This window comes from Silene latifolia, chromosome 9, assembly GCF_048544455.1.
Source record: "Silene latifolia isolate original U9 population chromosome 9, ASM4854445v1, whole genome shotgun sequence".
Taxonomy (NCBI): Eukaryota; Viridiplantae; Streptophyta; class Magnoliopsida; order Caryophyllales; family Caryophyllaceae; genus Silene; species Silene latifolia.
In genome coordinates this window covers 5,954,624-5,969,925 of record NC_133534.1, presented here as the reverse complement: position 1 = coordinate 5,969,925, position 15,302 = coordinate 5,954,624, and the positions used below count along the sequence as shown (strand labels likewise).

The window sequence follows — 15,302 nt, the reverse complement described above, 5'->3', positions numbered from 1 at the left end:
GCAAATATGGATAATATGATAAGCATATTAAGGGCAAATCGCGAACCAGCGCTAATAGAAATTAGCAAAATTGAAAGGGAGATTGTTCAACTTGAATCTCTTGGATTTTAATTAATTTTAGTTAATATTTCGTATTTTGTAAGGATTATTGTTAGTATGGTTTGTATTATATTTTATGAATCTATGAAGATCCTTTTTATTTACCCAGATGCAAGTGTCTTTAGTTGCAAAATTAACAATGAAATTTATACAAAAAAAAAAAAGAGAATTAAACGACAAAATGTAAACGAAAATAGATTATTATTAACATAAACTTTAAAAAAAAAAGTACAATATTAAGCCTAGTCCTTATTAATCAAGGACTTTAAAATGTTAATATCATCCTCTAATTCTTTCCTAAGTTTGCAACATTTTTCATGTGTACCCAACACGGATTTGACGAAATCATCCGCTTCCTTCTCCATTTCCTTCATGCCTTTTGCATAACAATCGCTGCGAATTTTAATCGCCCCGACCACCATCTTCATCACTCTAAACTCCTGTTCATGGAGCATGGCAACCTGTTCTTCTAAACCAGTTACAGATTCAATAGCAATATTGTGAAGTCCTTCCATTTGAAATTTCTGAGGTTTTAGAGAGAAGATAAAGAGAGATAAAGTGAATGAGTAAGGAAAGGTTAGGTAGAAATGGATACTTCTTTTAACTCACCCGTATTTATAACAAGGATGGTGACCTTTGGTTCATGAATTAAATTAAATAAATTAAATTAGATTAAATTAAGTGGTTCATGAATAAATTCAATTAAACTATGAATAATACGCCTCAGTTGGAAACCCTAATCACCAGAGCGTCTCATGTACGAGACGGATCCTTTGGTTTGTATTATATTTTATAAAACTATGAAGATCCTTTTTTATTACCCACATGCATGTCTCTTCAGTTGCAAAATTAACAATCAAATTTATACTAAAAAAACAAATAGTAGAGAATTAAACGACAAAATGTAAGAACGAAAATAGATTATTATTATTAAGATAAACTTAAAAAAGGTACAATATTAAGCCTAATCCTTATTAAGTAAGGATCGTAAAATCTTAATATCATCTTCAAATTCTTCCCTAAGTTTGCAACATTTTTCATAAGTACCCAACACGGATTTGATGAAACCATCCGTTTCCTTCTCCATTTCCTTTATGCCATTTGCATAACAATCGTTGCGAATTTTAATCGCCCCGACCACCATCTTCATCGCCCTCAACTCCTGTTCACGGAGACAGGAAACTTGTTCTTCCAAAAAACTCATAGATCCAATCATAAGATCGTTAAGGCCTGCAATTTCGACTGCCATTTCAAACAATCTGAGTTTTTAGAGAGAAAATAAAGAGAGATAAAGTGAATGAGTAAGAAAAGGTTAGGGAGAAAGGTGATTCTTCTTTTAACTCCCCTCGTATTTATAACAAGGATGGTGACCTTTGGTGAACCATAACATGAATAAATTAAATTAAATTAAACTAAATAAAATTAAATTAATAAAATGTGGTGGTTCATTAATAAATGCAATGAAAATTAAAGAAACACATCGGAATACTAAAAGACAAAATTTTCTAAGATTATAATTACAATATTAAGGAAAATAAAGATTACAATATTAAGGAAAACTAAATTAATAAAAACTAAAACTAAAACTAAATTAAAGGTTACAATATTAAGGAAAAAAATAAAACTAATTTCTAAGATAAAGAAGGCAAAATAGCCTCTAAGGCCCCGATCTCCCTCTCCAAGTCCTTCCTGAAATCGTATGTCCTCTGATAGTCACGTAAGAAGGATTGTATGAGGGACTCGAGTGATTTGTCGAAATCTTTGATACCTCTTTCATGCCAACGGTTGCGGCGTTCCATAAGGGATTTCATCCTCGAAACATGCTCCAACTCCGTCACACAGAGCTCATCCACCAAAGCTTGTTTACCTCTGATTGATCTATTAACAACATCAACGACCGCGTTTTCCATCTTCACGTATACAAATATAAGGATTAAATTAGAATTAAGAATATTAAAGGTATTATTGAGAGAAGAGAGAGAGAAGTTGAACAAATAGAGAAAGAGATGAAAATAAGTACTATTGAGAGAAGTTAGAGAGAGACTTTGATTATGTTTTAGTTGATATGATAACAAAAAAAAATGCTTATAAAGGTTGTAATATTTACCAATCCGTGGCTTTATTTGTGATTGGTCACTTATAGGATCAACGGCCACGATTTAATGTGGAATATCATCAAATATTTTAATTACAACTGAACGGTCACGATTAACTATTAAGTACCATCACTTTTTAAGTTGTTTTAACACTAGATTGTCCTTTTCCCGCCAAAATATTCGTACAATCCTATTGATCATACGTTGCAACGATTAGTCGATAGCAACGCATTTCGATCTCATCTTAAGTCTTAGAAACTTGTTAAAATTAGTCCTACACTGTTGATCGGAATAATTAACTAATTATAGCAACATACGATTGATAACAACTTAACTTAGGTCTTACGTCCCGAGACATAGGTATCTACACCCGTATTGATCGTACATTGCGATGATTAGTCAATAGCAACATACGATTGATAACAACTTAACTTAGGTCTTACGTCCCGAGACATAGGTATCTACACCCGTATTGATCGTACATTGCTATGATTAGTCAATAGCAACATACGATTGATAACAACTTAACTTAAGTCTTACGTCCCGAGACATAGGTATCTACACTCAGTATTGATCGTACATTGCTATGATTAGTCAATAGCAACGCATTTATCTATAACATTTTAAACATAGGCATCTAAACCCGTATTGATCGTACATTGATATAATTAGTCAATAGCAATGTACGATGTATAACATCTTAAACCACAAGACATAGGTATCTAAACTCGTATTGATTGTATATTGCTATGATTAGTCAATAGCAACGTTCGATCGATAACATCTTCAACCATAATACATAGGACCATAATACATTGGTATCTAAACTCGTATTGATCGTATATTGCTATGATTACTCAATAGCAATGCACGATCGATAACATCTTAAACCATAAGACATAGGTATCTTAATCAAGTCTTGCGTTCTAATCATATATAAACTCATATTGATCAAACGTTAAGTCTTAACCTTAGGTCTTAAATTTACGTCTTAACCTTACGTATTACACATACGATCGTACATATGGCTAAAAGCCCTAAAACCACAAATAAACCCTATAAACCCAAAACTCCTAAAAAACCTAGAAACCCTAAACCCCAAATAAACCCTAAACCCCAAATAAACCCTAAACCCCATATAAACCCTAAACCCCAAATAAACCCTAAAATTTTATTTTAACCAAACCATGATGGACTAAAATTTGGATGATTATCAACGCGACAAGCTATGTAGAACATTTGTATTATATTTCTATTTTAATATTTTCACTTAATAAACAAAATAAATTAAGTAACAAAAAAAACCATTCATTTCTTAACTGTTATTTTTTAAACACAACAAAAATAAAAACTTATATTTTAATATCAATTTAACTGTTGTTTTTTATTTCATAACAAATAAAAACTTATATTTTAATATCAATTTAACGATTGTTTTAATATTTTAATATTTTAAAACTTGTTTTTTATATTCATTTATTATATTAATATGTTACTTTATTAATGTAACTGTATATTTATATTATGTGTTCAATAATAAAATTTATATTTTAATATTTTAACTTAATAAAACTAAGATTTAAAAATATGTTTCGGCATTAATATGTTACTTTAGTCTACGAATTACATAAAATATTTACTTTCAATTATTTAAAAACATGTAAATAAATTAAGATATATATTATTTACTATTATTTTTAATAATATAATTGGTCATTAATAATTTTAATCTACTTGCCTTTTCGAATTCTCAGAAAATAAATTAAGATGCATAGGGAAGACAAACGTTAATAATTCAATTTTATGGAGAATAGTAAGAGTTACACTATTTTTTTTTTTTTTTAATTCCATTTTATCGAGTATGATAACAAATCGCCCTTTTTGGTTTATATTTTTTAATTTTAATTTATAAGGACAATTAAATTAAAAGAAAGGTAATATGAAAAGAAAATTACTTTCATTAATATTAAAAGCGACGTACAAAGGGGAAAAAAAACAACAAATGAATTTTAAAACTAAACCTAATGACTACAACCAACACAAGAATCAAATCTAAGTTTCTTAGAATTGAGCCTTCTTGGACGAGTCCTCCCGAACCTCTTCTTGGACATCTTTGAAGGGAGGATATCAGGGGTTTTTGTGCATGGCGAGTTCCCCATAGCTTTACCGGAGTTCTTCGGCTTAGGAGGGGTTGCTATAACATCAATCACCTCCACTACTTCGTCCTCCTCTACCTCCTCCACCCTAACAATGGAGGAATCAACTTTAGGGGTAGCTAACATCTCTATCCCATCGTCAATTTTCTTCCAATACATTTTGTCGAGTTCAAATTTACCCCAATTAAGCATATTAAATTCCTCCTCAAATAAATCGACAAGGAAAGTATTTCCATGGTAACCTGGACTAGCTCTCGTTAAAGCATTTTGGACATTTGTAGGACCAACTTGTTTGATTATTTCTCTCATGAACAATCTCGTGCACACAATGTCTCTTGCATGGGCTTTCCTCTCTTCCGACATTTTTGTTATTTCACTTTAGGATAGTTAAATTAATTTAGTAGGGAAGATGTAGTTTGGATGAATTAAAATTTGGAGGGAATGACTATATTTATAATACAATATTTCCCTCCAAAAAAAAAACAATCAATGCATGGTTTACCGCCAAATGCAAGTTAGGTGGGGAAAACCCTAACGACCTTTCATCTTCTTAATCATTACAAAATAAAAATAACAACTTATAGATTATCAAAAATAATTCGTGTAGCACAAAGTTTGGTAAGATACATCATTTTCTAACCAGACGTCTAAGGTTCGAACCTTGTTGCGGTATGTTTTTTATTAACAAGTTTTTTTGTGTACTTTATGTAAAAAAAAGTATTTAAATAAAAATAGTTGTACCATAAATAATTATGGCAAACAAATTTATATTATTAACATTTTTTTAAGAATTTTTTATTAAATAATTATGTCCAATAGTTTTTTTTAAAGAAAATTAAAAAATAAATTTTTAATTTTTTTTTTATTTAACTCACTAATTTCATACTTAATATTTTGAAATTAAACAAAGAAAATTTAATGTAAAAACAAGATTGCCTTATAAAATGCAAAAACAATTTATCAATAATAATAATAAAAAAATAAAACCTTGAAATACGTAACGCAAAATATATTCAATAATAAATTAAAACGAAAAATACATATAAAAAATAATCAATAAAATAATTATACAAAATATATTGTATAAATATAACGTATTAATATCGTATATGCAAAACGTACAAATATAACGTATTAATTAATGTATCCGCCAAGATAAATATACGGTATACAAATGCATACATAAATATTGAAATACACAAAAATATTAATAATAAATAACAGTTAAATATAAATTAGGAGAGAAGTTTTTTTTAATTAATAAAATATATGGCAAAACCGAGGACATTAATTAGGGAGGGTAATTAATGAAGGAATCAAGGGATTAATTAGATAAAATCAGATTCTTTGAGTTGGACAAGTGGCGCGTTTTCATTGGTGGTGTATGAGAGCCCTCATACACCTGGTGTAACTCTACCCTTTTCGAATTCCTAGCATTTTTTGTTCATCCTCAAAAGTTGTACCCAAAGTGCATCTTGATAATTTCCCCACTGCTACTCCGTTGATTTCAGTACCAAATACCCAATTCACATCCATCTCTTTTGTCCAAACCCAGTACACCAACTTCATCATTTCAATACATACAAAACCCAGCAAAGCCATCATCAACCCAACTCCATTTCCGCCTCAATTCGACCACCTTTCAATACGACCACTACCATACTCCACCACGAGCAACCCCAATCAATTACCATTTTCGAAACCCAGGTTGATTTGCAGCTAGCTATGAATCACCATCCCTCAGCAAACCCGATTCCGTCACCATCCGCCCACCGCGATTTCCTCCACCGATCAGCTCCTCTGTGCTCCACCAATCAAGCCACCAAGACTTGAACCCAACACCAGCACCTGCTCCCTCCGTTTTTCGTCGCCCTCAATCCAGCAACCACCATGCTTACAGCCACCTGCAACACCGCTAACCACCACATCAACCAAGCAACATCACAACGATTCAAACTCGGCACTGAAACCCGACCCATCATAGTTTTCATGGTGTCGATGTCTTTTAAGGAAGAAGGAAGCAAGAAGCAAGAAGCAAGCAGGGGAGTCAACGAAACCATGGATGAAATTAATATTGCAGCCGAGGGGCATAATGATGCCCGGTCGGGTTAAGTTATACCCGGGCGGGTGTAATGATACCCGGTCGGGTGTCTTGATTAATTTGACCGGGTACAATCTTGGAGGAAGCTTTTGGCAGAAGAAGACAAAGATAATTGAAAAGCTGGGGGTTATTTTTGGTGGGTATCGTGTGACACAAATGAGGAAGGATTATTATATTATTATAATTATTATTAGTTGTATTAGTATTATTAGTGGTATTATTAGATTAGACTAGTATAAAAAGGAGACCCACACCACCTTACATTACACCACTACCTTAGAAATTAGATTAGAAATTAGTCTCTCTTACTCTCTCAATATTGTAAAACCCTCATATTTCCTCTCTTATTTTCATTCAATAAAAAGTTGTTATCTTTCTTTAATTATTAGTTTAATTCTTCTTTTGTTCATTCAAGTTCTTCTCTTTTCATTAATTTACAATTAGTAATTTTGGGTTGTATTTGGAGAATTGAAGAATCCTTCCATATTTCAATCCAAGTTCCTTTCTTTGCTATTGAGTGGGTATAATTTCTCTTCCTAATTTCATTTGTTTACATTTATTTTTCTTTCAAGTTTAATCTTAATTGTTTATGTTAGATTGTTGTTATTCCCTCTCTTGTTCATCTTTTCTCTTCTCACCATTGTTGTTTACAAGATTGAATCTTTGATTTCTCATGTTAAAGATTGAGTCTTTGAGTTTATTGAGTTAAAGTTTGTGCCTTTAGTTTAATCTTCATTGTCTCTTGAATTAAATTGTCTTTCCTTATAATTTAAGTTGGATTGTTGCATGATTAGTAATAGAATTTGTACTTCCATTATGATTATGCATAAAGATTCCATCTTTATTGTCTCTCTTGCAATTAGGAACATGATTAGTGAGTAGTCTTCTACTAGGACTCGGTTTGACCCGACATGAGTAGTTTCACTAATTGATTTTCATATGGGCTAATTGTTTAGGGAAATTGGTGAGGGTAGTTTAGAGGAATTTGCATGTTTAAGGTTTGGCTTTTGGGTAGTGTCGACTTGTGACCCTTGTCCACCAACGGGAGTTGGTTAGGTTGTAAATTGGATACCCGAAATTTGACCTTGTCACCAACTAAGGTTGAGACCGGAAGGGAGAACCGAGGGAGGGTGCCTCTAGACTAGCGTTTGAAATCGACCTCCGGAAGGAGGAGTGAGATGACCCGGAATACGATGAGTACTTAATGATCTTGACCAAATTCTTGACCTCCTTGGAAAAATGCATGTTTTCGTGGTTGTTGGGTTTTGAGTTAGGAATACCAACTTTCGAACCCGGGAGGGGGGTTAGTTGGAGTAGCTAGTGTCCTTTTGCGAACCCGGAAGGGAGGTTCTAGGCGAATTAGAGCCATCTCCTCCTTGCCCGTTCACCTAAACGATTAGCCTAGGGAATTAGTATGTGGAATTACGAATTGTTGTGGGAGAACCGAGTTCTAGGCCTTTTATTCATTTGATTTACAACTTAATTCCTCTCTTACTCATTTATCATCTTTAGTTAATTTGCATTCTATTTCATTTATGTTAGTTGTTTAGTTTAACAATCTCATCTTATATTGCCGACTTAGCTAAGCACGAGAATTTAGACAATTAGTAATCACCCATGCTCCCTGTGGATTCGACCTCGACTACCCTACTACGTTAGTTGAGTTATTTGTTTGATCGGGGGAGTGCGACAAACCCCGCTATCAACTATGTACTGCACTTGCTGAAGGAGGTGCACTTTCCATAATTCTCTCAAATAGTTATGACGCACTTTCCATAATTTTACTAATTCGTTTGCTCGTTTAGCTTTTGTATATTAGAAAAAATTGAAAATTTCCTAAATTAAATTAACCTAACAACATAATACACCTGATCAACCTCGAAATCATTACTTGCTCATCAAGTATAACATCAAATATAAATATAAACAATAAATCCATCATTCAACAAATCATCTTACAAAAACTACAATCAATTTCTCGTTTTATTATATTCATTCACAAACCCTAATTTACAATTAAAAGAGGCCATGGAAGTTAAGCAATGTTTTCATAATGTGTTCTTGGAAGACAAATGCATCTCATGCAAGATTCACAAAGCCGATTGTCACGATCTTACCATCGTACCCGTCAACTACCTTCGTCCCGGTGTTAACGTGAGTCTAACTCTTTCAACAATGGACCGGTTTCGAGATCAAGGCTTACGAGCCATCCTAGGGCAGAAGAAGTTGAATTTGATTCTTGACTTGGATAACACTCTTCTCCATGCAAAAATAGTTCGAAATCTCACGCTAGACGACAAGCGGCGCATTAAGAAGGACGACTCGTGCGAGCTACACGAGGTCGAACTACAAGGAGTAAAATTATTAGTCAAGTTACGGCCAGGAGTACGTGAGTTTCTCAAGAAAGCAAGTGATATGTTCGAGTTGTCAATCTATACTATGGGGACACGTGATTATGCTAATACTATGGCGGGTTTGTTAGCTCTTGGATCGAACCAAGATGGTCGGTCCATGTTTAAGAAGAAGATTATTAGTAGGGAGGATTGTACCATGGCGAGACAGAAAGGGCTTGATGTTGTGTTATCGGATAGACGCGTTGTTTTAATCGTTGATGATAAGGATGATGTTTGGGAGGAATCGTGTAGGGCTAATGTTATCAAGATTGCTCCTTATCGTTTCTTTGAAGACGGGAAAAGAAAAAGGGAAGTTGATTATAATGAGATAATTGCAATGGACGATGATGATGAGCTTAAGAGAGTTTTGAGTACATTGAGTATGGTGCATCATATGTTTTATGAAGATAATAATGGAGACGGAGAATACATGAAAAGAGATGTGAGACGGGTTCTTGAAAGAGTTTGTGATCATGAAGAAGAAAAGAAGAAAGACGAAGAAGGGTTAGTTCGACGTAAAAGGTTGGAAGAAGCGAAGGCGCGACGTTTTATTGAAAGGTTTTGTGCGCCGGTAACAAAGAGGTGCAAGAGAGATGCAACGATGATGGCGTCAGTAGTTCAATCTTCATGTTTAGTCTAATGATAATGTTTAATTTCTTGCAGGATTAAAGTTGCTAATATGATTGATGATACTTTGGTATTTGATTGTAATTATTAATGTTGTTTATCATGTTTGTAATTATATATGTTAATCTTTGAGTTAATTGAATTGTAAGCTCTAATTCTTGTTATGAGTATTTGAATTATAAATTGTACTTCTTCCTTATCAATCATTTAATTATCTTTAATACTCTATGCGTTTTATTCATTTGTAGAGAGAGTATTGTTTATGAATGATAGTTTAATTATAGAGGTAAACAAGTGATCGAGACAAATTAGTTATCTCTGACGACAATCCCCTTTATGAATTTGTTTATGATTGTTAATTTTGTTATCACTCTGAGTCTCTGATGCACACAAATTCAAGTTGTTCTTGAATTTGTTTATGATTGAAGCTCGCAAGTGAATGAGAATGATTATACAAATTGAGGATTTTATACAAGGAGCTAATAAAATCGCGTAAAGAACGACAAATTATAGACCAAAATCGTAATTGTTGTATAAAATGACAAACATCCCAATAAATTTCAACAATTTAGCCTACACTCGAAAAATGACACACAATATACCAATCAATTATATGCATATTGTTATTAGCTATAACATTTGCACCATTTTACACCCATTCGGCGGCTATTTTTGGATTAATAGAATGTCATATAAATTATTACAAATCGGATGAGGGTGCCACCTTAAAAAATATGAAGACTGATAATTATGTACGCGTGTAAAAATCGAATACAACAAGTTAAAATTAAAACGTGGGGAATGGTAAAACAATTAATACAAAATATATTGCTCAATAATAAATACTAGTTTTTGAACCCGTGCCCGCACGGGCGATCCTCAAAATTGCATTATAAATAATGTTTATATTATAATTGTAATTTTCATAATGTATATATATATAAAATAACTCATTTACGTGCCATTAATCGAGTCTAATCAAATAATTATTTATATATCTAACATCATATGAAAAAATATTATTTATATCATAATTGAACTGAATCGGCCTGAATTTAAATGAAATTAACTTAACTTCTAAAAAAAGAAATTAAGTCCAAAAGAACAGGGCCTAATGGATCATTACACCCCTTCTAATTCCTTAAACCTACATACTTTAACATCGACTCCTCAGGGACCCAAATCCGATTCTCTTCTCTTCCAACTTTCTCAACATATCCCATAATAATTCCCTAACAATGACCGACTAACTTTCAACACCAACGCGACTGTGACCCACCATTGACCATCCAATAATAACCCATATCCACCACCTACCAGTCACCTATCACGACTCTCAACCCACCTCACTACTCATCACGTATAACTCCCATAAGTCCACAACTCGACACTCTAAAGTTGACTTAATCCGAGAGAGAACTCAACATTAACTCGAAATATCCCGACATATACAAAGAGTCAAGTCGATAAAGACCAAAATAAACCAACCTAATGAATAACACTTATAAAATAAAATTAACTAACCTAGTAACTTCCATGAATAATAACCGTAAGTTCATAACTCATCTCAAACTGGTAAAATATTCGGAAAAAATCAATTGGATAATAATTTGATGAGTCACACCAAGCAAACCCGACCCAAACCCGATAAATTATCATAATGATGCGGTCAAGAAATGAGTTTGATAATGACCCAACCCGATAATAACATGTCCCAACTAAACTAACCCAAACTCGATCTACGAATTAACCCGACTAACTCAACCCCATACATGGTCAGGATCGTTATGATTCGAAACGACACCATCTGACCAGACCCGACCACCTCTATGTAACACATAAAAAAATGTGATGTCATAATATGGTAAACTGTTACTCGTACAACGTAGTTACTTACTTGCTTAGGTGAATTGCACACGTTAATCTGTGATGGTGTCTTTAATAATGGCAAAGCTATCAAATTTATCATTTGTCTTATATCTTCCAACTGACTTCCTTCTCATTTCCCATAATTTCTTTCCATTATGGCCAAAAGGACATCAATTAAGAATTCGAATTGATAATAATTTAACTGAAATTTGTGTGTTCTTGGTATATACTCCCTCCAATCCAGACAGATGGTAACATTTACCTAAAATGGATGAACAACACCAATGGTAACATACCATATTTGGCATGAAAAATAACTAAATTACCATCCACTACATATTTACAACTTTACCGTCCACTCACCCACTCGCCAACTACTTATTTAATCCACCTAAATTCATGTGGCCCCAATCAATATTTCCTACTTTACCCCTCACTTTTCCACATTTTCTTAAATAACCACTTTTTGCTTATGTTTACACCTGTCTGGATCGGAGGGAGTAGGTCAGTAAAGGAATGCAATTCTTTCACACTAAGGGTTGTTTGGTTACCCATTTTAAAACACATGAATTGCAATTCATATGATTTACAAATTGGATGAGTTGTTTGTTTGCCCCAAATCACATGAATTGAAGTTCCATAGGAACCCCAATTTCTCCATGATGTGGAAAGTTGCTTACCTAGGCCCCTCTAGCTAAGTGGGAATTCCTATGGAATTCACTTCCTACATCCCAACCAAACAACTTTCTTCCATTTCATGTGATTTACAAAATCATGGGAACTCTTACTTCCTTGGAACTTCAATTCCCTTAGCGAACCAAACGACTAATTGAATGAATAATAGATTATCACGTTAGAAAAAAAATGACACCCCTCTGTTTTGGTCATTTGTTTACCTATTCCATTTTGGCGTGTCCATTGTCTAAGACAATTGATTACCTTTTTATTTTACGAATGCCTTTGGTTTGCAACTTGATATTCTACACTCAATTTGATTCACTTGTCACTCAATAACTGCTCCATTCCTTTCCCCTTGGTCTTTGTGCCAAAATCAAAGGTAAACAAACGACCGGAACGGAGGGTGTATTTTGCTATGTTTTACCATGTCCATTTTCTCACAATATTAAATTATGTAACAACAATTTGAATAATGAAGAGAAGACATACAAATCGTTTTCTTACAAATATAATATTGATGTAGGTTATAACATACTCCCTCATATTCACCATTTTCTTCCCTATTTCCTTAAACGGATTATTCAGGTTTTCCTCCCCTTTCATTTTTTGGAAACTTTTACTCTTATTTAATTAATTTCTCTCTCCTATCACCAAACCCCACTCAACCCACAATTCCTTATTTAATTTCGATTTATTCATTCCTCTCTCCTATCACCAAACCCCACACAACTCAAAATTCCTTATTTAATTCTAATTATTCATTCCTCTCTCCTATCACCAAACCCCACCCAACTCACAATTCATATTTTATTCCCCTCCTAAAATCTTGTGCCCACCACAAAGGGGAACAAAATGGAGAATAGGAGGGAGTAAGTTAATTTGTGTGTTACAAATGACAATCAAATAGGATCGGACGACTCGTATCTTTCTTTCTAATGTACTTGTATATGTACTGATTGAAGATGGTAGATCTGCATAAATCGAAGAAAACAAATGTAAATATTCTGTGATAAATAGAAAACTACATTGTCGCTTACGGAGTATAACACATTATGAACACAAATTTCTGTATACGTCAGTTTTATGCGTGAATTGATCATAAATCAGATATTTTATTAACCACTTTTACCCATTAATACGGTTGTGTTTGAACCTGTTTTACAACTATATCATGTTAAATCAGCTTGCACGATTACATATGACTAACTCCATAAATAAATATCTAAAATGTTATGATGATGTTATATTAGTATACTGAACATATCTAAAAACACACAAAAGAATATCATAATTGTATCTCAATTATTTGTTTACCTTTATAAATTGGGAAGTTTTTTTTATGGATAAATTGTGCCTCCAATGGGACTATTGTCCCTTAGTCCTTTGACGGGGACGTATGAAGTATTTAGTTTAAGTACTAATTTAGATCAAAGTTTGTTTGTTTGTCTTTTTTGTGAAATTAATTTGTGCTTGAGCGGATTTTCTGTCCCATTATATTCTCTCTTGTAACACATCATTAGTTTAATAGAAAATGTAATACAAAAATGGAATAAATGATCTTTGTTTAATCAATCAATTGATTAAAATAATAATGATTATGCTTAAATATTACTCCATCCGTTCCAATCAATACGTTACACTTGCTTGATTTCTCCCTCATAAATTAAGGCAAGTGTAAACTATTTGCTTGATTTCTCCCTCATAAATTAAGGCAAGTGTAAACTATTCACCGGAATATAGAGAATATATTATTAAAATAATCCTTCAATATTTTATCTGATATTCAATTATCATATTCCCAAGTACACGGTTAATAATTGTAAGCTTATTCACATCATCATTTTTAGGTGCCCTGCTTTCGAAAAGAAGGATAACTCCTGTCATTTCACTGTGATTTATCACACTGCCATTGTTTTTGTTCGCAAAATTATCTAAAATAAGCCAATGTTTGTGAAATCTTCCAAAAATAACTCATTTTTTTTTGTGTAATCATAAAAATAACCTAACTATTATAACCATCTCAAACAAATGTCCCCGGCCGGTCATAATAAAAAAAAATCAATGAAACAAAGTTATGCAACTGAACTAATCTCTTACAACGTCTAGATGAACCAAACAAAGTATAAATAAGAATTACAAAGAATCAATGGTGTGTTGCTGTGATATCAAATTCGGATACATATCAGATGTTTTTCATCGTAACAAAGATATAAAAAAGGAAAACCTAATTGATGTGTTGCTGTGATATCAAATTTAAGGGAAAACGAAATCAATATAAACGATAATGGTAGAACCGTAGAAGATAACATAAAATATTTGTTTCCAAAATGATCCCACATTGGCTTCATACGTTCCTTTTCTAATACGTTCCTTTTCTAATGCAATCTCCACAAATTGCATTTTCATGAAAGGAAAATTTAAATTGCGTAAATCTCGGTATATATTTCGTGGTTGTTCAATCATGCATATTCCTAATATTTTATTTTAATTATGGATTCTTTGTAACTGATAAGATCATTAAATATTAAGCATTTTCCTATATTTACACGTGGCATGTTTTAAGGAAATGACACGTGGCAACATATAAAGCAGATGGTTTCTGCTTTAATATAATATATGATTTCCCCATTTTTCATGATATTTATTCCTTCGTCTAAATTTTCGCAATTTGATCTTCCGCACTAAATTTAGTCAACTTGACAACCATTAATTGACTCCCTATTTTTCTTGGTCTTTGTGGTAAACCAAAGGTAAACAAATGATTGGAGGAAGGTTCTTAGATTTAAGAGCCAATTATTTGGGACATTTAACAATTAGCATCGTATGATTTATTGTAGGGAAATGATAAATACAACCCACTAGGTTGTATTTAAACATTTAATTCCCTTCTATATTTGGTATTAATTTAGAAATTAGAGAGTAAATTACACATAAATCAATGTAATTAATGCATATATTAACTATTTATTTCCTCTTTTAGTTGCTTAAATACAACCCATTGGGTTGTATTTATCATAATCCTTTATTGTATTTGAAAACAAAAAATTAGTTTTGATATTAAGGCTTTTTTACGTCGTTTTTACACGTAATTTCTTGTCGCCTAAGCTTAATTAGTTCTTTTAATTCCGAACTTAATTCGGAGTAGGTATTGACGGTGCGTTAGTGACAAGCTATATCAAAACCCCTAACAACAAATCATTGTATGATTATAAATATAAATGAATTAACCCTAAATTCAATTAAAAACATCACACAAATTTCATCCACTTAATCCTTTTAATTT

At 32.6% G+C, this 15,302-nt stretch overlaps 1 protein-coding gene across 1 annotated transcript; it reads left to right on the top strand.

Annotated features, from left to right (window-relative positions):
• The first annotated feature begins 8,627 nt into the window (after window positions 1-8,627).
• On the top strand, window positions 8,628-9,563 carry LOC141600521 (RNA polymerase II C-terminal domain phosphatase-like 4). Its single transcript, XM_074420763.1, has 2 exons — window positions 8,628-9,403; window positions 9,509-9,563. The coding sequence occupies exons 1-2, from the start codon at window positions 8,628-8,630 to the stop codon at window positions 9,561-9,563; spliced, it is 831 nt and encodes a 276-aa protein (XP_074276864.1).
• The last annotated feature ends 5,739 nt before the right edge of the window (window positions 9,564-15,302 follow it).

Bases quoted from the DNA above. Each gene is read 5' to 3' on its own strand.
- LOC141600521 (XM_074420763.1), top strand. From the start codon at position 8,628: ATGGACCGGTTTCGAGATCAAGGCTTACGAGCCATCCTAGGGCAGAAG. The intron at 9,404-9,508 runs GTTTTGTGCGCC...AATTTCTTGCAG, and splicing joins GCGCGACGTTTTATTGAAAG to GATTAAAGTTGCTAATATGA.